This window comes from Cicer arietinum, chromosome 4 (genome assembly GCF_000331145.2).
Source record: "Cicer arietinum cultivar CDC Frontier isolate Library 1 chromosome 4, Cicar.CDCFrontier_v2.0, whole genome shotgun sequence".
NCBI classification, from domain to species: Eukaryota; Viridiplantae; Streptophyta; class Magnoliopsida; order Fabales; family Fabaceae; genus Cicer; species Cicer arietinum.
The window spans coordinates 281,135-306,983 of NC_021163.2; the positions used below are offsets into that span (position 1 = coordinate 281,135).

General features: G+C 26.8%; 1 protein-coding gene and 2 long non-coding RNA genes across 10 annotated transcripts; 1 reads left to right on the forward strand and 2 right to left on the reverse strand.

Annotated features, from left to right (window-relative positions):
- LOC140919952 (uncharacterized) lies at positions 1-2,890 on the forward strand. 2 transcript variants are annotated; one of them, XR_012162691.1, is made up of 3 exons: positions 1-418; positions 793-913; positions 1,060-2,890. It is a non-coding gene; the product is annotated as an uncharacterized lncRNA (long non-coding RNA). The 2 variants fall into 2 exon arrangements; XR_012162692.1 differs by having other exon boundaries at positions 2,502-2,890.
- Positions 2,891-7,870: 4,980 nt separating this feature from the next.
- LOC113786368 (protein DETOXIFICATION 16-like) lies at positions 7,871-10,280 on the reverse strand. The gene is made up of 8 exons (XM_027334151.2): positions 10,140-10,280; positions 9,522-9,769; positions 9,225-9,393; positions 8,984-9,070; positions 8,711-8,767; positions 8,375-8,613; positions 8,097-8,302; positions 7,871-8,009 (listed from the first exon to the last, which is right to left on the reverse strand). The coding sequence occupies exons 2-8, from the start codon at positions 9,556-9,558 to the stop codon at positions 7,941-7,943; spliced, it is 864 nt and encodes a 287-aa protein (XP_027189952.2). The 5' UTR covers positions 9,559-9,769; positions 10,140-10,280; the 3' UTR covers positions 7,871-7,940.
- A 4,395-nt stretch (positions 10,281-14,675) lies between these two features.
- On the reverse strand, positions 14,676-21,874 carry LOC101498379 (uncharacterized). 7 transcript variants are annotated; one of them, XR_001143622.3, is made up of 12 exons: positions 21,413-21,874; positions 20,579-20,651; positions 18,963-19,015; positions 18,202-18,378; positions 17,783-17,931; positions 17,302-17,653; positions 16,984-17,168; positions 16,742-16,907; positions 16,190-16,274; positions 15,950-16,092; positions 15,585-15,831; positions 14,676-15,023 (listed from the first exon to the last, which is right to left on the reverse strand). It is a non-coding gene; the product is annotated as an uncharacterized lncRNA (long non-coding RNA). The 7 variants fall into 7 exon arrangements; XR_003472590.2 differs by having other exon boundaries at positions 17,815-17,931; positions 21,413-21,873; XR_001143621.3 differs by lacking the exon at positions 17,783-17,931 and having other exon boundaries at positions 15,923-16,092; positions 21,413-21,872.
- Positions 21,875-25,849: the final 3,975 nt, after the last annotated feature.

Sequence of the window (25,849 nt, forward strand, 5' to 3'; positions counted from 1 at the left end):
TTTTCGATAATTATGTCATTAACTTTTGAGGAATATTTCAAAATCACTTTTATGCTTTCGGAGTCACTCTTGCTTCTCCCTACTGTGAAACCGAAGACACACCAACTCTAGGTTGCGTTTGGTGTTTGGACTAAACATTCTTGATAAGGAATGCTGTTTTTTTAAGGGATTTAAAATGCTTTACATTGAAATGCATTGCTTAATGGCTGTAGTAGTACAACTTGTTACAATAACTTGAAGAGAGAGAAAGAAAAGTTGTATATTTTTTCTACAATGATAGAAACTACTAATGTGTTGAAATGTTACACAAGTTTTTACGTGTGACATCTTTTATTCATTTTTTAAGGTTTCATGCTTACTAAGGAAGCAGCAAGAGGTGGACTTATGTGAATATTCAATATTTTTCAGAGGTTATTAGGTATGTCACTCACTTTTTTGTTTCCTATGAAAATTCAGAAATCAAATTGGTTTTAATTGATTAAATAAATAATAGAAATCAGTGGAGGATTTTTTGGAGGAATCAACTTTAGTCAGTACCGGTTTTTCTCACATGGGAATTTTTGTTTTCTCTGTTTTTAGTAATGGAATTTGATGAATTGCATTGTTTTGTGAATCACGATGCTTGTTGCTTTGCCTCTACAAAAAACATATTTGGTTTTGCTACAAACGATGGTGTGTCTTGCTTGTTTCTTACACCTTTGTCTACTATTTAGTGGCTACTAGTACACTTCTCTATCAAATAATCAATTTACACCGATAATCACAATCATTGCGGTCTCAATATATATGCAGCAACAAGCTACAAGGTCTCTTCCAACAAATTTATCACCCCTTCAAGTTTTGGATCTATAAATGAACAGATTTTATGGCACTTTGCCAAGTAACTTTTCAAAGTACTATGATCTATCAAGTGGTAAGATTGTTTTTCTCTACTTATTGGTTGGGCTTTGTTTTCTTCTTAGGCTTATTTATGCTTCTTTTCTTTTTTTACCTTTTATGATTTAAAGAAAAATTTATTCAATTCTTTGTTTCACAATTGGTTGTTATTATGATTTATAGGTTTCATGCTAAGATTGGCAAGATACAATTATGTTTTGATGCTTCCTGGGATTTTTTTGGTTGCAAAGAAGCGATTATGTTCTTTGTGGGTGGGGTTAAGTAATCGTATTCCGTATACCTATATTTGTTGTGTTGTACCAAAAATTTATAAGTGATTTTCTGAGGGTATTTCATGGAATGCAAATTCCAAGAAAATATATTGGTGCTTTTGTTTGTGAATAGAAGAAACGATAACAAGTTATTGAATTTGATTACATAGGTAAACATGAATTGAGTTATGTAATTTGATTAAAATAATTAACGGTTCGTCTATTCTCCTTTTATTCTATATTTTCTTCACTTATGTCTATTTTGTGACTTTTGTTTATTTTTTTGTTCTTATGTATATTTTTTATAGCAAAGTACTTGCACAAGAGTTGGTGATAACTTAAAACTCATTCATATTCAAATATTTTTGTCTTTCTCTTGATTTTGAGAAGCAAAGACTTTGATAAGGGTTGCTTCTACCATCTTAATATCATCAAATCTTCACATTTTTACTATCATGTTATTTTTTGCCCATTATTTAACCAGCACGAGCGATCCTTCTCCTCCATGAGTCACTCATAATGTAGAAATATACTTTTTATGAGTTTTGGATTTTATTGAATTCTCTATATTTCTATTTTCTTTCTTTCTTATAGCTGTTTGGGTTTCTTCTTCTGTGTTTCTCCTCTGCTTCACTTTCATTGCCCATAGGGTAACAATGAAATCTTTTGTTTTTATTTGTTCACTGTGTTTATTACTTGAAGTATTAATCTACCAATCATTCATATTTTAGATCCACAAATGAAATCTTATAGATCTAATTTTACTTGAAGTGTTTTTATTTTGTTTCTTGGTGCACATCGTGTTCCCTTACCTATTGTTTTCACATTGTTTATGGAAATGTTTGATTCTAATTAAAATACACCGTCTTTGTTTGAGGATTGTTTTTGGAGAGAAGAGCATATAGTCCTAATCTCGAATACAATTGCTTTAGTTTATGCTATTATTACTAGTAGACTAATTTTTTTTTCTTTTTATGGCCAAAATATTTTGTTTCAAAAGTTTTTATTGTTTTGTAAATTCTTTTAAGTTAATATTTTTCTACATGCGGTCAAGCAATAAAAATAGTGTTCAATTTTGGAACTTATCAAATTGGAATGAAAACTTTTGTTAGAATTGTGCAAGGAGTTCACAAGTTAATATATACTCCTCATCTCTTTTTCTTCCTTTCTATATTTCAAATTTGTTTATAACTTGAAGGAGATGGTAAAGGAGGAGGTTGAGTTGAACTTATTTGTTCACGGCCTAATAGGCCGTGACAATAATCTACTAATGCTTTAGAATTTATTAACTACATATGATCACCTAACTTTTATTTTTTTTACTTTTGGGACAATGTTGCTGAAACTATGAAGAGAAAAGTAATGCCACAATCTTAGAGAAGGATAGACACAAGAATGAATGCACCGAATAATCAATTCAACCAAACTATGTGGGAAACCCATAGTTAAAAGGGCCACTCTAATTTGATTGTCATCATCCCCTTCTTCTTGAGCTATTAGAATGTTATCTATTGTAATTCACCATGAACAAAGGCACTTTGTTCCTTTATTGTTAGATACTTCATACTTGAGAGATAACATCATAAAACATATTTTATACTTCAAATAGAGATAATGTGATAAACTCTACTTCATACTCTGATGTACAATTTGTATTAAGCTATATATGATGTTCAATGATTATGAAAGTAATCATATATACAAGTATATCATGTCAGAGTTAATTCACGTATTTGAACCAATGGCATAGCATTGTGGAGTTTCAGATTTGAAAATTATGATTGTCTTAAGAAGTTGAAAAAATATAATTATTCATAGAAATATAAAATTTTAGAAAAATAAAAATCAGGTTACGCACATGTCCCAGTTTTGTGCTAAAACAAATATAATGGGTCAAAAACAAAGGTGAATTACGATTTTTGTGTTAATGGATTATTGAATTTGATAGATATTACAATTTTTTTATTTAAACCATTCATAAAAGAGAAATATTAAAAAGTTAATTTGAATGCTATTAATAATAGAAAAAATGAATTACATTGAGGGTTATCTAGAATTATATAACTAGTTAAATAATCAACTAACTAATGTATAAGAACTCAATAACTAGAGTATAAGAACTAACTTAGTGTAAATAACTAACTAATTTAATTAATTAATTAATCACTAAAATCTCTAATAATAGATGAACAGACACATGTAATTGAATAATCGGTTTAAATATATAATTATATTATTTTTGACAAAATATATAATTTTTTTTATAAAATGGTATTACACAATTTCCTATAATATTTACGATCTAATGGTATATTAATATGAATTGTTTTAGAGTTCACAAATTATTGTTAATTTGTTGATGATATTAAATAATTAATTCAAGATTTTAATTTATTATGTTTACCTATTTCAAAAACAAAATCTTATATTTAGCCACATAAAAAAACCCCGACTTTCGAACGATCAATATAAAAAAATTAATTAAATAAAAAGTCGATATTGTCCTTCTTATCCATCATTTTCAAATTATATGCCAATACTTCTTTCCATTTTGTTTCCCGTATCCGTAGAAATGAAAACCGGTCGTCATAAAAGCATAAAATGAACACATCATAATAATTCACAAATATACTAACATTATATTCAACAACATGAATATCACCAACACATAATCATACATCATATCTTGATCATGCATATAATATAATCAAGTGATCATGATCAACACTTTTATATAATATTAACTGAGCTCAGCTCGTATATGCAACTAAGAACAATGGCTAACATCACCATTAACATAAAAAAGTTATTGATAATTAATTAACTATTAATAACCAACTTACATGTTATCATTAATTCAATAATGGTACGATTTACATGTTATCATTCATTCAATACTTATTTATTAAATGAATTATAAAACTTACCTGTTTTGTTTCCATCCATCAATTGGCCACGTTTTTGCTTGACAGCAGCTATCACAGGTTGTTGTGCAACTCTCTGTAATATTTATTTTTTCAACTTCAATCTTGTAAGTTCAAATTTGTTTTAAAGCTGTCCCTGTTGTTAGTAACTTTTCGAAAACATTGAAAAGAAGAGGATGAATTAATACTCACAACATCGCGATTTCAAATTACAAACTCATACTATTAAAATATTTCAACAAAATAAAATCTAATTCTAAGAACAAATTAACATAAACTATTAGAATACATCGAGGGTTGGTAGCACAAGGTGACAAAAGATAATTGTGAAGTAGGCAGGTGGTGAAGCTGATTGGTAGTCAGCTAAGTTTAAAACTGATAGTGGAGTTGGTTGATTATTAGGCTCAATCAAGCTAGTCAATTATAAAGTTATAGTCCAGTTAGCTTAAACTTAGAGAATTTGTTACATTAATTTTTCGTATATATAGGGAGTTTAACTCCTCTCATCATATTTAAGTCTTTGGAAGATGTTTTCATCAACATTCATTCTCAATCAATAAAGTAGTTATAAGAATATTCAAAAATTTAGTTTTCTCATATAAACGACATTATTACATCAACTGATAACATACTACACATATTTCAACTCTTAATTTTAACCGCTCAAATATGAAACTTTAAATCAAATAAAAATTATATAATATATTCAAAAATAAAAAATTAAAAAAGTTAATTTTTAAAAAGTTAATTTTTAAATTGTTAAAAGCATATGTGCCAATTGATAACTCAGCCCGTAAGACTTGTGTCGTGTGTTTTTAGCCACCACTAACTAAAACAATTATTTTTCGAAACTATAGAAATGTGTGCATGGATGGAGGAAATTTTTATTGAGGAAAATTAAGGTCAAACGTGGAGGACCACACACACCTAAAAATAGTTCACGATGTATTGACTAATAAGAGTCGCTTTGTCTAAAAAAATTCATTCTATACATCATTGTAAACACACAAAATCATATAAAATTGTTATTTTTCTTGCAATTTATGCATTTATCTTTCTACTTTATGTTTTCATTAGCTTAATATTCACATAAATTCCAACTCCGCACATAACACTTTTGGAGGGATAAAGTTCATTATTTAGCGCAATCATTTGAAGTACAAGAAAATCATCAATTGGGAGTTATTAGTTGATTCATTTGCTGATTTTAATTTCAACGACAAGTTTGGCACGTTCGACATGAAGAAGTGTGAAAAATTTATATGCCGCAAGTAGTGCCCTATGAAAATATTATGCAGGCTAAACAACATGTCTTATTGACCTAGTGTTAGAAATCCAAAGACAAGTTGGAGGCTATTTGATACAACAACAAGGGATTTATTATCCACCTATGTCGAGTAACACATCAAAAGTGAGCATACATGAGTTACTAATCCACCTTACCATTCTAATACTCCAATGGAGCCAAGAACTCGCCTAAGGAATCCTATAGAAGTAAACCAATAACAGAAACCCTCCAGAATAAATGTGACTGAAGTTACCACATTCAATTTAATGAATTTAAAATCGGATGTTGACTTTGTTGAGAGGTTCAAAAAGAAAATAGAGAAGTGTTTTGTCCGGTTTCCCAAAGTTAGGGTATGCATTCATAGTTGAAAGAGAAATTAATAGGGCAATCTTGTAATGATCTTAAGGAGTTCGTCTCTAAGGAAAATCGTATTGAGCAATTTATTATGGAAAAAGAAAAGAATATGTTATCCAAGGAAGGTGCCCCAATTTTGTTTTCATTTTTGTAAAACTGTTTGAAAACAATCATTTTCTGAAGATATTTATTTTCTCTTTCTACAACATCATTTTGTTGTGGTGTGTTAGGACAAGAAAAACTATGTATAATTTTATTCCCTTCACAAAAAATTTTAAAATATTTGTTTTCAAATTCACAACTATGATCACTACGAAATCTTGTAATACAAAAACTTTTTTAAACTTTGCACTTGTTTGCAGGAAGTAGTGAAAATTTTATGTGATTTATTTTTTTTTTTAATAAACTTTATCCATATTCATTTAGAATAGTCATCAACAAGTCCATATTTTTATCAGTGACACAGGTAGTTCTTATAGGACCAAATAAATCAATCTGCAAAATTTAAGTTGGTTTGAAGTGCAAACAAAATTCTCTGAAACAAAAGATGATTTTGTTTGTTCCCTTTTTAATTTGCCTCAATTGTAAATATTTCAATTTTTATATTTTAAATTATATTTAATAGAGATAAATTACTAAATTATTATTTTTATTGTATCTTATTTATTTATAACATAACTTAAATTCAAGGTAATTATATTAATTAAAGATATAGGATACGACAAATTTCAAGATTAATTTGTTGTCTTATCGAAAACTAAATTGAGACAAAAATGTTATATAATGATCATATTATGTGTATTATATCATGCACACCAAAAAGACTTTTAGTTCAACATGGCGCTTCCACTTGACCATGTTTTCATCACATGCCATCCTTAATAATAAGGGAAAAAATTAAATAAATCTCGAATTAATGGAATATATAAAGATTGACATATAAGATAAGCAGAAAATTATGTGCTACAGCTATGTATAATAACAATTTAATATGGAAACAGGGATCTAAGGTTCGCAATTCATTATTTATAAAGACTTTGTTTTTTAATAATTATTTATAAAGACTTGGATATCAAATTCACAATTTGATGTGTAGTCAAAATAAAAAATAATTTGACACTTATAGATTTAGAAGTTTAAAGGTATCGGCAGTTGAACCTTAATTTCATCATATGCTACCTAGTACTTCGATTGTGGGAAGAGGAATTACTATATTCCAAGGCATGTGATCAGTGGGGGAAGTTGAACAAAACAATTATGGAACAGAGTTTGAAAAGGGAGTAGACTCAGCATATAGATCAAGTTATGGAAATGAGGTTTACTTGTTCAAAGGAGACAAGTATGCTTGTATAGACTATGGAACAAACCGTCTTGTTCAAAGTATAAAAAAGATTAGTGATGGTTTTACTTGTTTCCATGACACTATATTTGAAAATGGAATAGATGCAGCATTTGCTTCTCATAGGACTGATGAAGCATATTTTTTCAAAGGAGAGTACTATGTACGCGTGGCAGTTGTTCCAGGCTCCACCAGTGACAAACTTATGGGTAATCCTGCCAAAATTGTTGATTATTGGCCTTCTCTTCGTGGCTTAATCCCTCTCAAAAATCAATATCAATCTATCATAACTAAGAATAAACACAGTTTCTTGTTCATTTTTTTATGTATAATGTAATGTGTGTGTGCGCTTTGCTTCTGTTTCTGTTTCTGATTCTTCTTTCATGAAATAAAACTATGTTTCTCTTTTCATGTAATATTTTTGTTGTGTTCAACTTTTAAGTTTAATTATTAAATTTGTTTTTACTAAAAATATCAATTTTTTATTAAAAAAAATTAAATAGTAATTAAAAGTGAGTAAAAAAGTCGATATTTTTTATAGAAACTAAAAAAAAAAATATAATTTAATTCTATATTAAATGGTTTTCTTAATGTTTTTATTTTACTTTTTTTCTTTCAATATTTTGATTCTTGTAATAAATCAAAATATAATCAATGATGTTTTTTCTTTTATACTTTTATAAAAATAAAAAACATGCATTAAATGCATTTTATTTTTAATAAAAAATTAAGGATAAAATAATATAGATTAATCTAACTATATCGTTTTTTAATACCTATGTTATCTCTAAAATACTAAAAATTAGGAAGCCAGATACTAAGTTTTGTATACAATTCCCATTTTTCACAAAGTTTCTATAAATAAAATTCTAATAAAAATTCTTCAACTATACGAGAAGTGGAAGTGTATTATCTTGGACTCCAGTGCCTCCTACTCTTATTGCTGCTTTATTTACCTAAAGAATCAAGATAATGAATGTTGTTAGGAGCCACACATATTTAAAAACGTAAATATTTGTTTAAGCAAAAGTAGAAAGACTTACTTCTTTCTCCCAATCAGTGCGCCAAGTGACAAAAAGAAAACACACAACTTGCACAATAAGTGTTGTTACAAGACCTAAAAAGAGCCCTTGACCGTTCATGTGGAAAACAAAAGCCAATAAAGCGGAAAGAGGAATTCCCACAAGATAAAAAGATCCTAGATTAACATATGCGCCAAGCTTCTGCCAACCACATCCTCTCGCAACACCTATTCACAATCAAATAATAAATTATATATATAAACATTTTAATTGCCTGCAAAATGCACCAAGCTTCATACCTTGAAGTGTTGTTTGAAATGCATCTACAAAAACAGCAATTGCAAGAACAGGTGTCATGGAAGACACATATGAAACTACTTGATGTACATTGCTAAAAGCCTTGCCCCAAACTTTCCATACCGAAATAATCAAACCAAACTCTACAACTCCACATGTGAATGCCATCATTAAGGTCACTAAAACAGCTACATATGCCGCATTTGGATATCCAGCTCCTAATTCATTTGATATTCTTGTACTATTTTGTCCAAACATACATGTAACCACACACATTAATATAGTCAATAATAATATTATAAGTATATTATTAATCAAGTTTAACATGAAAGACTAACCTTCCAGCAACACTAACTCCAAATGGTATCATCCAGAACGAACCAAGTACATTAATACTGGGAATCAAAAAATATATTTGGTCATATATATATACAAAGTAATAAATTGACATAACCCAGCATACCATAATTTTAAATTGTGATCCCTAACTACAATTACGACCATAATACTGTTGATTTTGAAGTATTTGCAACAATATCGTAGTCGTAATTATAGTCGCATTTGCTTGCATTTTCCTACAATTTGTAGACGATGAACGAAGAGAAACTAACCATATAGAAAGTACCGAAGTTTGCAGTGCTGGATTGGGAAGAGCACCAGACAGAAACACCATTACTTCAAATGTCCATGATTCTAAACTGAAACATGATTGAGATACAATAGAGGAACAATTAGAAATCACAATAAAACTTTCTAAAGACTTATCTTTGAACTTTCGAAAATTTTCATTTTTGTCATTTAATTAATAACATATGAATATGAAAGGAAAACAAGTTTGAGAAAAGATCATACCAAACCATGACTGTTGAAGGGAAAGCAAGTTTGAGAAATTGAGGGATGTTGTGAAAGGATTCCATTGATAAACCAACCCAAGTCTTTTTACATGAAGAGGAGAATTTGATGTAAAGTAGCAATAGTACCACATTAACCCAATTTGTGATACAAATTGCAATAGCAGCTCCTTTGATGCCAAGCCCAAAATGTATAACAAAAGCCCAAGATAGAAGGACATGTATTAAATTAGTGAGCCCATTAGCCAACAACATAGGAAAAACTATGTTTTGGGTTTGTAGGAATTTAACAAGGCACCTAAGAATGCCATTGGCAAAAAGGCTTGGGATTGCATAACGAGCAAATAGTTGAGCTTGTGCTGCGATATCTTTGTCTTGATGTAGAATTATCAAAATGGGTTCTAAATATGCCCAAATAATTGATAAGGGTAAACTAACAAGTGTGATAACCAACATAGCTCTTTGTGTATATATTCCAACCATATGATATTGTTTTGCTCCATATGCTTGACCACAAAATGTGTCTAGTGCACTTGACATACCCATCTACATAAATATAAACATGAGTTTATAAAGAATAGTATCATTTTTATCAAAAGAAAGCAAACAACATTTTCATGTACAAATATAACACATAATTTATATCATATTTTGACTATTAGTTTTTTCAAAAATATATTTTTGAAACTAAGTAGTATAGACTAATAGTTTTTTCAAAAATTTCTCCAATCCATTTTTATTTACTTAGAAAAACATATTAATTAAATAAAATTATGATCACATATCATAAAAGTTAAAATAAAAAAAAAGAAGAAAAAAATCTTTAAACAATGAGCAAATATGACTTTCTTACATTCATGCATAAACATCAACATTAGTTTTAGAAATAAAAATGAAAAAAATCATATTAACATACCAATACATTGAAACCAGTGACATTGATAATTGAAAGAGCCAAAGAAGCACCAGCAAGAAGCAACTCTTGATTCAAATGTCCAACAAATATGAGAGTGGTCATTTGTAAATTCTGAAATACACAGACAAGTATCATTGGCCCTGCCAACCATAATTGTTTCTTTACTTCATCTAAAATCTCTTTTCTCTCTATTTTCATTGTGCTCCCTTCTCTCTCCCCCTTTTGAAACTGCATGCACACACAAATATAATTTTTTATTTTTGAAAAAAAAAATCAGCTCATATAATTTTTTATGAAAATTGAAAAGCGTTGTTATAGAAAAGAATCTTGCAAAAATAAATATATGTAAAAATTTACGGTTTCAATGATCAAAATTGTTAGTAGCGTAGTTAATAATGAAGAAACTAGATAGGCAAACTAGCCATTAACTAGTCAAGCTTATTTATGAAATTCAAATTTAAAAAAATACTTATTGACTTTTCACAAAAATTGATGTTTTGATATATATCCTTAATTGCACCCAAATGGTTATAGTAGATAGTAGTTATTGGCTTCACTCTCTCTCTCCTGATTCTTTCTAATTAACTTCAAATTTTAAAAAATATAATAATCATTAACAATGAAGGGCCCATGTCAAACTCCTTAAAAGCACATCAATTATTGCATTTGTTGAATCAAGCTCCTAAATTTCACAAAATATTGTTAATTAACTCAACCTAAAAAATTTGGGTATTATACTTTTAGCCACAAGAGTTCACATACATATGTTTTAACCCATGTTGGAAAAAGTGACGGAATTTGACAAATTTTATTGGAGAATCAATATAAAATAAATTATATTTAAAATATTTTTAATTAATTTTATATTTTTAATTTTAATATAATAATAATTTTAATTTTTCAATATATTAAAAATATCCAATTCAAATCTAAATATTTACAATTTTATCAAACAAACTATTATAACCACCGTCATAAAAGAGTTGAACCTAGATGAAAATTGCACATATATATACATGCTATATGTATAGGATAGCGATTAAACTTTACTTTACATATATATATGATAAAATAGTCATATTTTTAATTGGAAATACTTACATAAGGTAAGGAAACTTCTTTGAATTAATTATTTGAATAAAATAAGAGACAAAAAAGTTTACAATTATTAATTAGTTTGACTAGAAAAAAAGTCTTGTTCCTACGTATCGGTGGTTTGGTGCAATTAGAAAATAAAAAATACATAGTTCTTGTTAAAATAATATGTGGTTGATTAATTTTATTATTATCTAATTCTATGTGTTAAGAAAAATAATTTGTAGTTTAATGTAATTAATCAATGCAATGGGCTATTAATGAAGTTATGAATTACATAATTGAATTAGACTTGTTTTTCTGCTTTTTTCAATTTTCCACGTTGTATATAGTACAAAATATGTTCATATCGACATAGCAGTGTCAATTTAATCAAAATTAAAGAAAACATAATTCTATTCAACAAAAGTAGTAATATAAACATAATTGACTATAACAACTTAAAGTAAACATACAAAACTATAACATGTAAATTTAAGAAGAATTTATTACCTTTTAGTGTTGAGCAACTATTTGAGTTTAAAAAGTTGAAGGGACGAAGGAGTAAAGAACCACTGATTGGAAGTCAAAAGAAAAAAGTTCCCTTTAGTAATTATTAATCTCTCAAGATAGTTATGAATAAATCTTTATAATAAAAAGAAGTAAAAAAGAAGAAAACAAAGCAAATAGCAGGATTTTATTTATGAGAAGAAAAAAATAACAAAAAAAGAGAATTGAGAAGAGGAGAATTACATGGTAAGAGAATTTGGGAGCGTAAATTGGTGTGATTGTGAAAATAAACTAACGACTATATATAGGATTATTAGTATTGGATTTATTTGGAAGTAAATATGTATAAAGATATTTAATTGTTTTAAAATATAACTACGGAAATAGATTTTGTTCGAAGATACTCAATTGTTTTAAAATACAACTACGAAAATAGATTTTGTTCAAAGATACTCAATTATTAATAAAATAATAATTGCAAAAAAAATCATAATTATAAATTAACTAAAAAAGATACATATTTACAAAATTAAAAAAAATCATAATTATAAAATTATTGACAAAATCATAACTATCAAAAAAATAATTACAAGAAAATCATAAATAAATGGAATAGAATAAAAAAGATACATAAGTTATTTATGATATTGTGAGTTGGGCTTAAAGAATATTTAGTAACATTAATACAAATAACAAATAGTAGTAAAAAAAAAACCTTAACTTTGTATTTAAATTTTTTCAATTTTTTAAATAATAATATATAAATAGATAGTGTAAATTTTTCAAAAAAACTATATCTAAAATTCTAAATAATGTACTCATAGTAAAGAAAAATTGAAGCAAATTCAATAGAATAAAATAAATTTATCAACTATAATTTCCTATTTTAATAAGTTGTTTAATGTTAGGAGAAAACACACTACATTATTTGATTTATTTACAAATTTTGATAATATTCGCCACATTCTTAATGTCAACACATAATGACTTTACCATTTTCATTTTTTCCTAATAAACTATATTGACCGGAAATAATTTTTGTTTAATAGATGAATGTGGTTCAATATTTGACTACGTATGTCCACTTAATTTTGTTTTTTATTTCACCTGCATAAGTGATAATTAAATGAAAAAAAGTTTGAATAACTTACATCGTAAAAGCATCATACTCCATGCGAATTTGGCATCCATCAATTTTTATTTTGTATAAGAGTTGGATTAAAAATCAATTTATTTACTCAACTACATTTATAAAATATAAAACAATTTGAAAGTTTTGAAATAGAAATTTTTTTAGATTTTCGAAAGTTTCGAGCAATTTGAAACTGTCGAATTAGAGAAAATTTCGAAAATTTCCATATTTGAAAACTTTTGAAGTTTTTCAGATTTAGAAACTTTCAAGACTTTCTATATTTAGAAATTTTTGAAACTTTTCAAAATTTTGAAATGTAATCCTTATTTCGAAAATTTGAAACTTCCGAAAGAAGTTTTCGAATATTTCTTGAAGGTTCAAATTTTTTAAACAAGTATTACATTTCAAAAATTTGGAAAGTCTTCAAATCTGAAAAGTTTTAAAAGTTTCTAAATTTAGAAAGTTTCGAAAGTTTCTAAATCTAGAAAATTCATATTTCAAAAGTTTTGAAACTCAAGAAAATTTTAAAAAAATATTTCCAAGGTATGAAATATTTGAGTGCACTGAAATTTTTTATTTTAAAAATTTAAAAATATTCAAAAGTTAATGAAAGTTTCGAAAAAATGAGTGGTAAAAAAATTAAAAGGTTTTATAGAAAGGCAAAATTATATTTTCATTCTAATTGAGGGGTGACATGTTTAATCAATATACACTATCAATTTATATAATTTAATCAGCACGTATCAATCTACATCATTCACATCATTTGTAGTCAAAGTTATGCAAACCTCTTGTCAAACTAAATTAGTTGAAACCCTAACGTTTCACCTCATGATCTTATCCGCTTTATAAAGTGGATATGGAAGAATAATAAGCACCTCATCACTATCCATGTTCTCGAATCCCTTGTTTCTGCCATATGTTTCACTCAATCCCATCTCAAATCAAGGAAGAACGACCTACTTTTTCTGTGGGACTTGCTTAACCATATTGGCCACTATAACACTGACCTTCTTAACGCCCATATTCTCAATAAACTCGTACAATTCTTCTCAATTATGGGGCAACATGGAAAGTCTGCACTTGCAGTTTTTCATAAATTTGAGATCTTTCAACGTGTGAGGAATCAAGATACATATTAAATATATTAAATAAATAAATATATATATATAAATATATATATATATATATATATATATATATTAAATTTGAAAATTACAATAATATTGTTTGTGGAGTCTGCACCCAATTAAAATGGATATTCCGAATCCAAATCGAGTTCAAGTAAGTACCCACAAGTGCGGATTTTATTGTCATCCCTACACAGCTATTTTTTTAAAATTATTTTATTCACTATTTATTACATTTTTACAAAACAATATTTATTTTTATGAGTCAACATTAAAACATGTTTGATACGGTCAATTATACAATAATTCTAAAGTCACTGATAAATAATTTTGATTGTCATATATTAAAAATTATTAATCCGCCCAATTAAAAATTTAATCTACCTTTGGCAATTTAGTTTAATGTATACATTTGCACAATTAAAAACTTTTGTTATCATAAAGACATTGCCACCATTGATTAATACTTATCTCGCCACCAGTAAATAATCAAATTAAATGAATTTATCTTATATTATTCTTATATTTACCGCCAAATAGACTAGAAGCATTTATACTGTATTATTGGAAGCTAAATTTGATATTTCTATTATTTTTTTAAATGACTATTCGCACTTAAATAATAATTTGTATATTTTATTTGACTAATATAATATAATAATTTGCATATTTTATTTGACTAATATAATATCCCATAAACCATAACTATTGATCAACTTATACCAATTTTAATAACATGTTCATGTTCACACTTTTATCAACACTAATATACAATATTTTTGTTATACAACTATAAAAGGAAATAACTATGCAAGATATAGTCATAACTATGCTATGCAAGATATAGTCATATTTACTCCTTAGCCAACCGATGCCACGAACATATATCCAACAATCTCTGACAAATGTATCCAAAAAAACCTCTGCCAACACAAATGTATCCAAAAAAACCTCAACCACCAGAACGAATACAAACATATATCAAACAACCTCTGCCAACAGAGAAACACAACCATTTCTCATTGGCCACGAAGTCACCTGCAACACACAAACAAACGTTAGTATTCCGAATTAAACAAACAAAAAGGTTGACACTAGAACTAAACTAACAATGTCATGATTTCAAATTACAAACCCATACCATTAAAATATTTCAACAAAATAAAATACAACTCCAAGAACAAATTAACATAAACTATTAGAAGACATCGAGGAAGCTGATTGGTAGTCAGTAAGCAGTTATCACATTTATAATCTAGTTGGTTTGTTAGCTTGGACTTAGAGAAGTTGTTATGTTGATTTTTTTTTAGGGTATATAGGGATCTTAACTCATCTCATAGTTTAGTAAAATGTATATAGAGATCTTAACTCATCTCATAGTATTAGTAAAATTGTATTCATTAACTTTCATTCTCAATCAATAAAGTACATAAGAATGTTCAGTTTTATAGCAATATTACATTAAATAATCAACAAGGAACGGGTTGAATTTATTCAGTAAAGGTTTACCGAAATCTACGTACACCTGCATCACATTTATGGTTATTATTATTAAATAATATGGCGTGTGAAATAAACAGCACCAATTAGAACACATACTCTGTCCAGTTTCCAGCCTATGGCCAAGATTTCGAGTTGAAGCAATGACGGGCTGTTTGGCAATCCGATGTATAATTTTCTTCATCCACTAATCTTATATTTATAAGTAACCCCTTTCTTTTTAATAAATGTTAGCACATCTCCGTCTCCATTTCCGTCTCTTGTGCTTTAGCATCATTTCTAGCAAGTGTTGAACCGACAATGGCTCCAACTTTCCAGTTTTAATTTTTATCAATCACGCAAGGAACTGTATTGTAAAAGAAATTAGAAATAAACAAATAAAAAAAAAGTAAGAAAATGAATCAAACAAATAAAAAAGTAAGAAAATAAATTAATACTCGACGTGGTATTAGTTGGTCTTTAACCTCGCTAACTGCTTCTTTTGGAAGATTCAAGGAAAATGCTTTATGTAGAAAGGTTTAACCTCGCTAACTGCTCCTTCCTCCCTCCAATCAACATGTATGGAAGATTCAAGGAAGAATGCTTTAAGTAGAAAGGCGTGTGATACCTGCATCACAACATTTATAGTTATGTACTAAACAATATGGCGTGAATGAATTAAACAACGCTAATTAAAATCCAGCCATGTCTTGGCCACAACTTACTGCGAACGGGTTGTTTGGAAGAATGTTTTGGAAGATAGTTGGGAGAATGAGTTGGAAGATAATGAAGTCATTGGCCGAGCATAATCTGTAAAAAAAAAAAAAATTATATATATAAAATGAACTAATGTTAATTTTTTATTTCAAATGAATAAAAAGTAAATGAGTTTCACAGGTAAACTTGGATGAAGGTTGCATGTTAGGATGAAAATTAACTTATTTCAACTGTGACAAAGAAGACATGATACTTCTCTTGAAGACCATGTATCTGATACAGAGATGAATGGTGGTATCTCGTACAAAGGTGAGGGAGAGGATAGTATCTGATACAGAGGTGAGGGAGAGGTGGGGGAGAGTCAATCAGCAGTTATCACATTTATAATCTAGTTAGTTTGTTAGCTTGGACTTAGAGAAGTTGTTACGTTGATTTTTTTCTCGTGTATATAAGGATCTTGTATTCATTAACTTTCATTCTCAATCAATAAAGTACATAAGAATGTTAAGTTTTATGTACAAACAGCAATATTACATTAAATAATATCACAGATTACTCACATGATGGGATTTTCACGTATCCTTTGTTGCCAAATCCCTTTCCATAGGAGTTCTTTATAACCCAGTATTTTTCTCCATTTTCCTCCCCATATCCTATTATTAATACTGCGTGATCAACGAATGGGTTGAATTTATTCGGTAAAGGTTTCCCGAAATCTACGTACACCTGCATCACATTTATGGTTATTATTATTAAATAATATGGTGTGAATGAAATAAACAGCACCAATTAAAACACATACTCTGTCCTTTTTTCCAGACTATGGCCAAGATTTCGAGTTGAAGCTTTGGCAACCCTCTGTTGAATGATTTCTTCGTCCACTAATCTTATATTTATAAGTAACCCTTTCTTTTTAATAAATGTTAGCACATCTGGGACTAAACAACCAGCGAAGAAAAGTTTACCTCTGGAATATCGTCTCTTGTGCTAAGAAATTAGAAATAAAAAAATAAATATAAGAATTAAAGGAGAAGAAGAAAATGAATCAAACAAATAAAAAAAAAAAGTAAGAAAATGAATCAAACAAATAAAAAAGTAAGAAAATAAATTAATACTCAACCTGTTATTAGTTGGTCTTTAACCTCGCTAACTGCTTCTTCCTCCCTCCAATAAACATGTTTTAGAAGATTCAAGAAAAAATGCCTTATGTAGAAAGAGGTTTAACCTCGCTAACTGGTGCTTCCTTCCTCTTCCTCCCTCCAAGAAGAATCCTTTAGGTAGAAAGGCGTATAGTAAACTTACTTGGATACCTCCATCACAACATTTATAGTTATGTACTAAACAATATGGAAGATAACTGCTCCTTCCTTCCTCCAATCAACATGTTGTTTGGAAGATAGTTGGAAGAATGTTTTGGAAGATAGTTGGGAGAATGCTTTGGAAGATAATGAAGTTGTTGGCCGAACATGAATCTGTAAAAAAAAAAAAAAATTATATATATAAATTGAACTAATGTTAATTTTTTATTTCAAATGAATAAAAAGTAAATGAGTTTCACAGATAAACTTGGATGAAGGTTGCATGTTAGGATAAAAATTAACTTATTTTAACTGTGACAAAGAAGACATGATACTTCTTTTGAACACCATGGTGGTATCTGATACAGAGATGAATGGTGGTATCTCATACAAAGATGAGGGAGAGGATAGTATCTGATACAGAGGTGAGGGAGAGGTGGGGGAGAGTCAATCTGCAGTTATCACATTTATAATCTAGTTAGTTTGTTAGCTTGGACTTAGAGAAGTTGTTACGTTGATATTTTTTCGTGTATATAAGGATCTTAACTCATCTCATAGTCTTAGTAAAATGTATATAGGGATCTTAACTCCTCTCATAGTATTAGTAAAATGTATTCATTAACCTTCATTCTCAATCAATAAATTACATAAGAATGTTCAGTTTTATGTACAAACAGCAATATTACATTAAATAATAACACAGATTATGATAGTAAACTTACTTCATAGGATGGGATACCAGTATTTCTCTTCTCCATATTCTATAACTTGTTCAACCAGATGTGTTGACCGACAATAATAAAGTTTTAGTAAGATTATTGTAAATATCTTGCAGAAATAAATCCGACATCCGCTTCTTGATAGATATTTTTTATCTAATATCTCAAAACACCATACATCTGTAAAATTATTGTAAGGAATGGTTAATTTTATTAGAGAGAGTTAAATCCGGAAAAGCTTGGGGTGGCCGATATAAACAAAAAAATTCAAACAAAAATGCAACAAAACTCAAACACTTTGTATGCAAAAAAAACTCAAAACACTTTATATGGACATAAAATCAAACACCTGCAACAAAAAAAACTCAAACACTTTACATGGACATTAAATCAAACACCTTACGTGCACCTCTAAATAAAAATCAGCACTATCGTCTAACTGAAACTCCAAATCAAAATTCCAAACTCCAAATTAAAGCTCCAAACTCAACACTAACAAAATAAACTTTAAATTTCATGCTAACTGAACAACAAGAACAAAAAGTAAAATTCCACAAAAATATCGGGTACTGCCATATAAGTTAAATTCTTAGGATAGATAAGAACTCAACAAAATGAAGAACTCAAAACTGACACTGGAGCGACGAACTAAGAAAAATTGAAATTAACAGAGTCAGAGGAGCGACGAACTATCAAAACTAACTAACAAAAATCAACACTAACTAACAAAAATCAGCACTAACAAACTAGAAATCTGAACCTACCGCGCGTTTGCAGTGATTCGTGAATCTGAATCTGGAGAAGGGAGAGAGGAAGGCTGAAATAGAGAGGAAGAAAGAGAAAATTGAATTAGGTTTATTTTTTTTTATCATTATGGAGTATATGTAAATGCATTTGGTTAAAAAATTTTATTTTATAAGATAAATTAATAATACTAGTACTAATATTAATAAAAATATTGTAAGAACAATAATAAATATATTTAATAATTGAAATTTTGAATTACATTTAAAAAATACAATTTATTTTTTATTTTTTTATCATTATGGAGTATATAGCTAAGAATATTCATTTTTTCAAGAACCATTGGTAAAAGATAGCATTGGGCGTGCAGCTGTGATTATTTTATTAAGGTGGGCAACATAGAATTAAAATGTGTTTTAAAACTGCTGCAAAAATAAGGTTTTGAAAAGAAGTATAAAACATTATTAAGATATAAGTAAAACAGTAAAAATATTATTATTTCTCTGCACCTTTATATAAATTTTGTTTATTAATACAATTGAAATTTTGTTTATTAATAAAATTGTTTTCTACTATATACTTGAACTGCTTATCTGTTGTATGTCACTCTAAGTTTTAAATAAAATATTTTTATTTTATTCATTTGCACATATATTTGTTTTGTTTATGATTTGCAAATTAATTTTGATACAAATTAATACAATACATTAGTATTATAATATATCCGGTAGAAGGGCTCATATAGATGCATAAACTATGTTGGGCATATTTATAAAATAATGAAAAAGATATTAGATATGAAAATAGTAAATTTTACTAAATCAGTAAGTATATTTTAAATTTTTTTACCAAATTAGCATAACAATATATATTTAATTACTTCAAATAAATTTCTTTGTCAAAGATTAATAAAAATAGAAAAGTAAAAAACCTACCACTTAATTGATAAATCCATTTATCTTGTTTTGTCATTTTTATCTCTAAAGTAATTCTAAAGCAATACAAAATTTTAAAGACAAGATTAATAAACAAACTAAAATATGAATTTCTGGCAAATAAGTTGTTTAAATTAAAATAAAATCATTTTTAATTTATTTGGGAGTAAAAGGTCAATTTGAATATAAAAAGCATTGTTAAATTCAATTTTCAAAAATAACTTTTGTCATTTTTTTTGCACTAATTTAATTTACATTTGATATAACTAAGTAAAAAAAATGAATTTTTGTGATAATCAATTAAGTTCTATATATTAATTTAAAAAATAATTTTTTATATCCTAAAATTTCTTAATTCTATCCCAGTTTTTTAAAATTTTCTAATTTTTTTAGTTTATCAAATAAAAATTATAAAATGAAATAATGTTAATTTTCTATTTCAAATAAGAAAACAGTAAATGAGTTATATTGAGAAAATGGATGAAGGTTGCATGTGAAACAGAAATGGAATTAAAATTAACTTACATGTTCAAGTTGAGATCAAACATCTTTTGAACACCATGAGTAGAGAAAAAGAGAGGTTGTTTTATATAAAATAATATTTATTTTTATGAGTCTACGTTATAGGATTTCTCAACTACAACATGAAAGAAAGCAAGCTAAATATGATATCCCATAAACCTTAACTATTGACGGTATACCTGGATAAGAACTTTACAACGCCTGGATAAGAACTTTACAACGTCTGGATAAGCGCAAAGATAACACAAGTTTCTGTAGTGTACATAAAAAAAAATAGTTAAAAAAACAAACATTACAAGAACGTTAAGTGAAGCTGAAAATGAATTACTATCCACCGCCTCTTATTCCTTAGTTCCTAAAATCATAGGATTTGACTTATAGCTCTATGTAATGTGAGCACATGAATATTTTGTTAGGCTTATATTCAAATTTTTTAAATTATTTTATTCACTATTTATTATATTTATACAAAATACTATTTATTTTTATGAGTGAACATTAAAAGATTTGCCAACCTTAACATGAAAGAGAGGAAGTTAAATTTGATATTTCTAGTATATGTATAATAATTAAGTTGTCACTTACACTTTTTTTTTTAAATGACTACTCACATTTAAATAATATTTTTCATATTTTATTTGAATCATATAATATGAAAATAATCACTTTTAAAAATAAATAAAAAATCACTCTTCGGAAAGTTTTTATATGTTTGTAGCACCTTTTGAAAAAAATGAAAATTTAAAAATAATCGAAAATTGTTTTAAATGAGAATTTGTATTGAATATCTTTTCATTCTTTCAAAATGTTCTTAACGTAGGCACCCTAAAATAAATTTTAGAACAACCAAAATCACCTTTTCATTTTATTTTTATAATCCTTAACGTACGCACCCTAAAATAAATAGAAAGCACAAAACTGATTCAAAATATCAAATAAAAATTGCAAGAAACAACGAATTGAAAATAAAAAATAAAAGAAATAAGTTCCAACAAAAGAGAGGGTTTAATTACCTGAAGTCTCAAACCACCACGAGATCCACAGTCACCGGACACCGCTACTTCCGGCATCTGAAGCCGCCAAAGTCCAGCAGCAATCTTCCTCGCCGACACAGTCACTGGCTGCTTCTCCTTTTTCCGGTTAAACTCCTCAAATGGATCACCACCACCACCACCTTCGCCGTTAACCTAACTATAGTTAGGGATTTTCCACTTCGACGAAGGAGATTCAGGCCTACTCCGTCTTCCAGTAGATCCACCACTTCTCCAGAAGCGACACCCCGGCGTCGTAGGCTTCCGACGGGAAGTTATCCGGTGAGGTCGAAGATCTGAGTGAGGAGAGTGGTTGGGAGCAATGCTCGCCTCGAATGTCGGTGAGATTCAGCGGAGATCTACATCGTCGACGGAGAGTGAGGGGAGTGTGTGTAAGTGCATTTACTATGATATTGTGAAGAGACGTGTGCAATAAATAGCATTAAATGCGGTATTGTGAGAAAACATGTGATGCAATGCAAGTATCAATTAAAAAGTTATTTTTTAGTAATTTCTTTTTTAATTCTGAATAAGTCATTTATTATAAAATTGTGAAGAGGCATGTGGTGTAAGAATTAGCATTAAATACATGTTGTAAAGAAATTTTGATGTAATAAATCTAAAATATTTATAGATATATAGATTATAGTCCATTCCCAACCAAATCCAACACATAAATTCGTTTGCTTAATAAATGTATTTATTCTAATGGCTCCTATTTAAGCAGGTTTTTAAAATAAATATTTATTGATTCAAATAAAATTCTCACAAACATCGATCAGACACTATTAAATAATAAATCAATAATAATATTTTTTTATTTTCTAAAATTTTTTACAGGTGCCTTTTAAAAAATTAAATACATTACACAACCAACAAAATTTTGTATTTTTCGAATCAAACAAATTACACGACCACGTATATTTTGAATTTTACCTATTTTTTACAAATAGAGATATATAATTACATGAAATATCTAATTTATAATTAATAGCGTAAGAATACATACTACTAAAACCGTCATTTAAGCTTTAAAATTCAAAATTCTTTTAAAAAATCCTTTATTATCTTTATAATATTAAGTTCATATTAAAATAATTTTTTAAAGTTTCAATCTATTATTTTATTTTATTTTTGTTTATTTAAACAGATTTGGGACTCAATGTTTTGTTAATCTATAATTTTATTTTTTTTCTTGAAATTTTTTTTTTTTGGAAAAATATCAAAAATATTTTTTCTCATAAAAGAAAAATCAAACTTTTTTTTATCAAAAAATTTTGAGATAAATCAAAAAAATATTGTAAATCATTTTTTATCAAAAAAAATTAAACATTTTTATCGGAAATTTTTGAAGAAAAAATCAAAAATAAATTTGTCGAAATTTAAAAAGAAAATCCATAGATTCCACTTATCACACAAATTTTTATGGGTTTTTAGCTTTGAACTCTTCGTTACTATGAAAATTTTTGCCCCTCAAATACACGAGGCTAATAATTTTTTCCTTTTTTTGGATCCACTCTATTGCTTTATTGTTCCCCTTTATTCTGCTCTTCATTTACTTTTTTATTTGTTATTTTTACTATTAACATTAGTATTATTTGTTCAGTTGAAAAAATATAAAATAATAGAGTTGAAAAAGTTTATTCAATAAATGAGAACCAATAAAAATGATAACAATAGAATAGAGTTGGACAACGATGGATATGCTAATTTATTAATATATCTATTTAATAATTTTTTCTAATAATTAGAGAAAGTGTTTAAGTGCATGCATTGAAATAAAATCTTATGCAAAAATTTATAAAAAAGTAAGTATTGTGAATGATGGTATTCATACAACATGATTGATCTAATTAAAATCATTGGAATATTTACTCCCGTAAATCAAGTATTTCTTATTTATTCATATGAAAATACTAAGGTTGAGTTCAAAAGTGTTGCTTTTCCGATTTTGATTTATGATTTTATTTCAACATTTTTGTTTAAGTTATTTTGAGTATTTGTTTATTTTTAATCTTTGACTACACCCACAAAAATCTATATTATAAATGATAAATGAATTTCACATTTAACATTCTATATTTTTTTATTTTGTTTATAATACTTCATATTTACATTATTTACCATATTAAATACTATTTTCATTTCAAATTTAAATAAATGACATTAAAAATTATTTAAAAAGGTATTTACCCGTTTGTCATTCAACAAAGAAAAAACAAATAAATCTTAATATCATAAAATTCAATTTAATTCAAATCGTAATTAATGAAATAATATGAATATTCTACCCATCATTTACTATAACGCGAGCAACGGGATTTTGTTTACAAATCAAATTTTCTTATTGATAATTTGTAATAAATAAAATATAATATATATCAAAATACAAGTTGATTATGTTAAATATTTGAATACAATGTCAATTTCTTAAAATTTTAATAAATTTATAATGTAATAATTTATGCATTCAATATTCAATCAATTAGATTTATGAAAAAAAATAATTTCAATCAATTAATAATTAAATTATAACAAATATCAATAAAAAAAATCGAGATAGCTAACTATTTTTAATCAATCATAAAATTTCGAAATATATGTAATATAGAAAGTTATTATATACATTTGAGTATTCAATCATTAATACTTAATTAATTAATAATTATATTGTAATATATATCGATATCAATTTGATTATGTTAACCGTTTATATTATATGTCAAAATTTCAAAATATAAAAAATTAATATAGAACTTAATAATATAGTTTGAATTATTCAATAGAGTAATAGTCAATAATTATGACGCATATTAATAAAAGATGCTAAAGATAATATTTTATCAATCAAAAAGTTTATATAATTAAGAGAATGAGCTTCAATAATTAATGAATTTTAGTTAAAAATAAATTGTTCGAGAGAAGTAAATAATTTTAATATGATCGAAATAATTTATTCCAGAGACATATTTATAAAAAAAATGTTTACCTTAATAATGTATTTCAATTCACCTCTAATATATTTTGTAACTTTAGTTTATACAAAAGTTTATTTATTTAAAAAAAAAACTATAATTATTTGTTTTTAATTATACAATTCATTTTATCAAATTGTAATTTTAGTTTCATGTTTTTATATAAAATTTTCTTTCTTTTTTGTAGTACAATTTTTAGGACATAGAGAGTTCATTATTTGAAAATATCATAATCTTCAAAAATATTGATGTACTATTTTTTTGTGTAAATAAATAATATACAATGGACTCTATAATTATTTGTAATTTGATATTAATAATATGAGTTTAGTTGTCGTGCATTGTTGAGTATTACATGTAGTTATGGTAAAAATTAGACGTCTCTAATAATTTAAATGATATGATTAACTGAAAATATAAAAACTTTTTACATTGATAATGTGTATGAATTAAATCATAATACATAGTATTATTATTTTTTTTTATCATTCTTTTTTATTTAAATTTAAATGATATGATATAATTAACACCACAAATTCACACACAACTGCGACATCTTTAATTCGAATTCGGAATCCAATATTTAACATAACGATATCGACATTTTGTCAATTAAATTATTACTTACGTATTTTTTTTAATAATTGTTAATATAATAGCATCTCTAATTAGTTATTATAATTTTTAATATAATAGCATCTATAATCAGTTATTATAATATTATAGTATAAACATTTTTACGTGGTTTATTTTTCATATAAATATATATATATATATATATATATATATATATATAAAATTATAGAACACTCCTAAAAATAATGTATATTGATGATTTTATTATTTATAAATTATAATATTTAATTATCTACATTTCGGTGCATATGTACGAGTATAATACTAATACCAGGTACAAGTACATTTATAAAATAAAATATTCTAAAAAAATTAATGTATAAATATATTAATAAAAATCGTGAATATTTTAATATAATTTTATTAAAAAAATTAAATTATTAATTCATTATATAAAATCATAATAAAAGTTTAAAAAATCAAAAATTATGTTTTAATTACAAACAACAAATACACTAAAATTCACAATTAATATTGACATTCACAACTAAAATTCACGATTAATATTATATTAATATTATATTAATATTAATCAATTTTAATCACAACGAAATAACATCCACGAATCCAGAACAAGCATGAGTGTCGCATAAGTACAAAGACGTACACATGCTTTAGAGGAGACAAGATTTAAACATCGGGAGACCAAGTCCAACGTCAATAAAAATAATATAATTTTTTTACTGCTCAATATATACATGTTGTTTCCAAAGGAAAAAGAAATATGTATAAGCAATTTAAGAATTTACAAGTAAAAGAAGAGAGTGAATTATTTTTCCCAACCTATCTTTCAACTTTAAAAAAATAT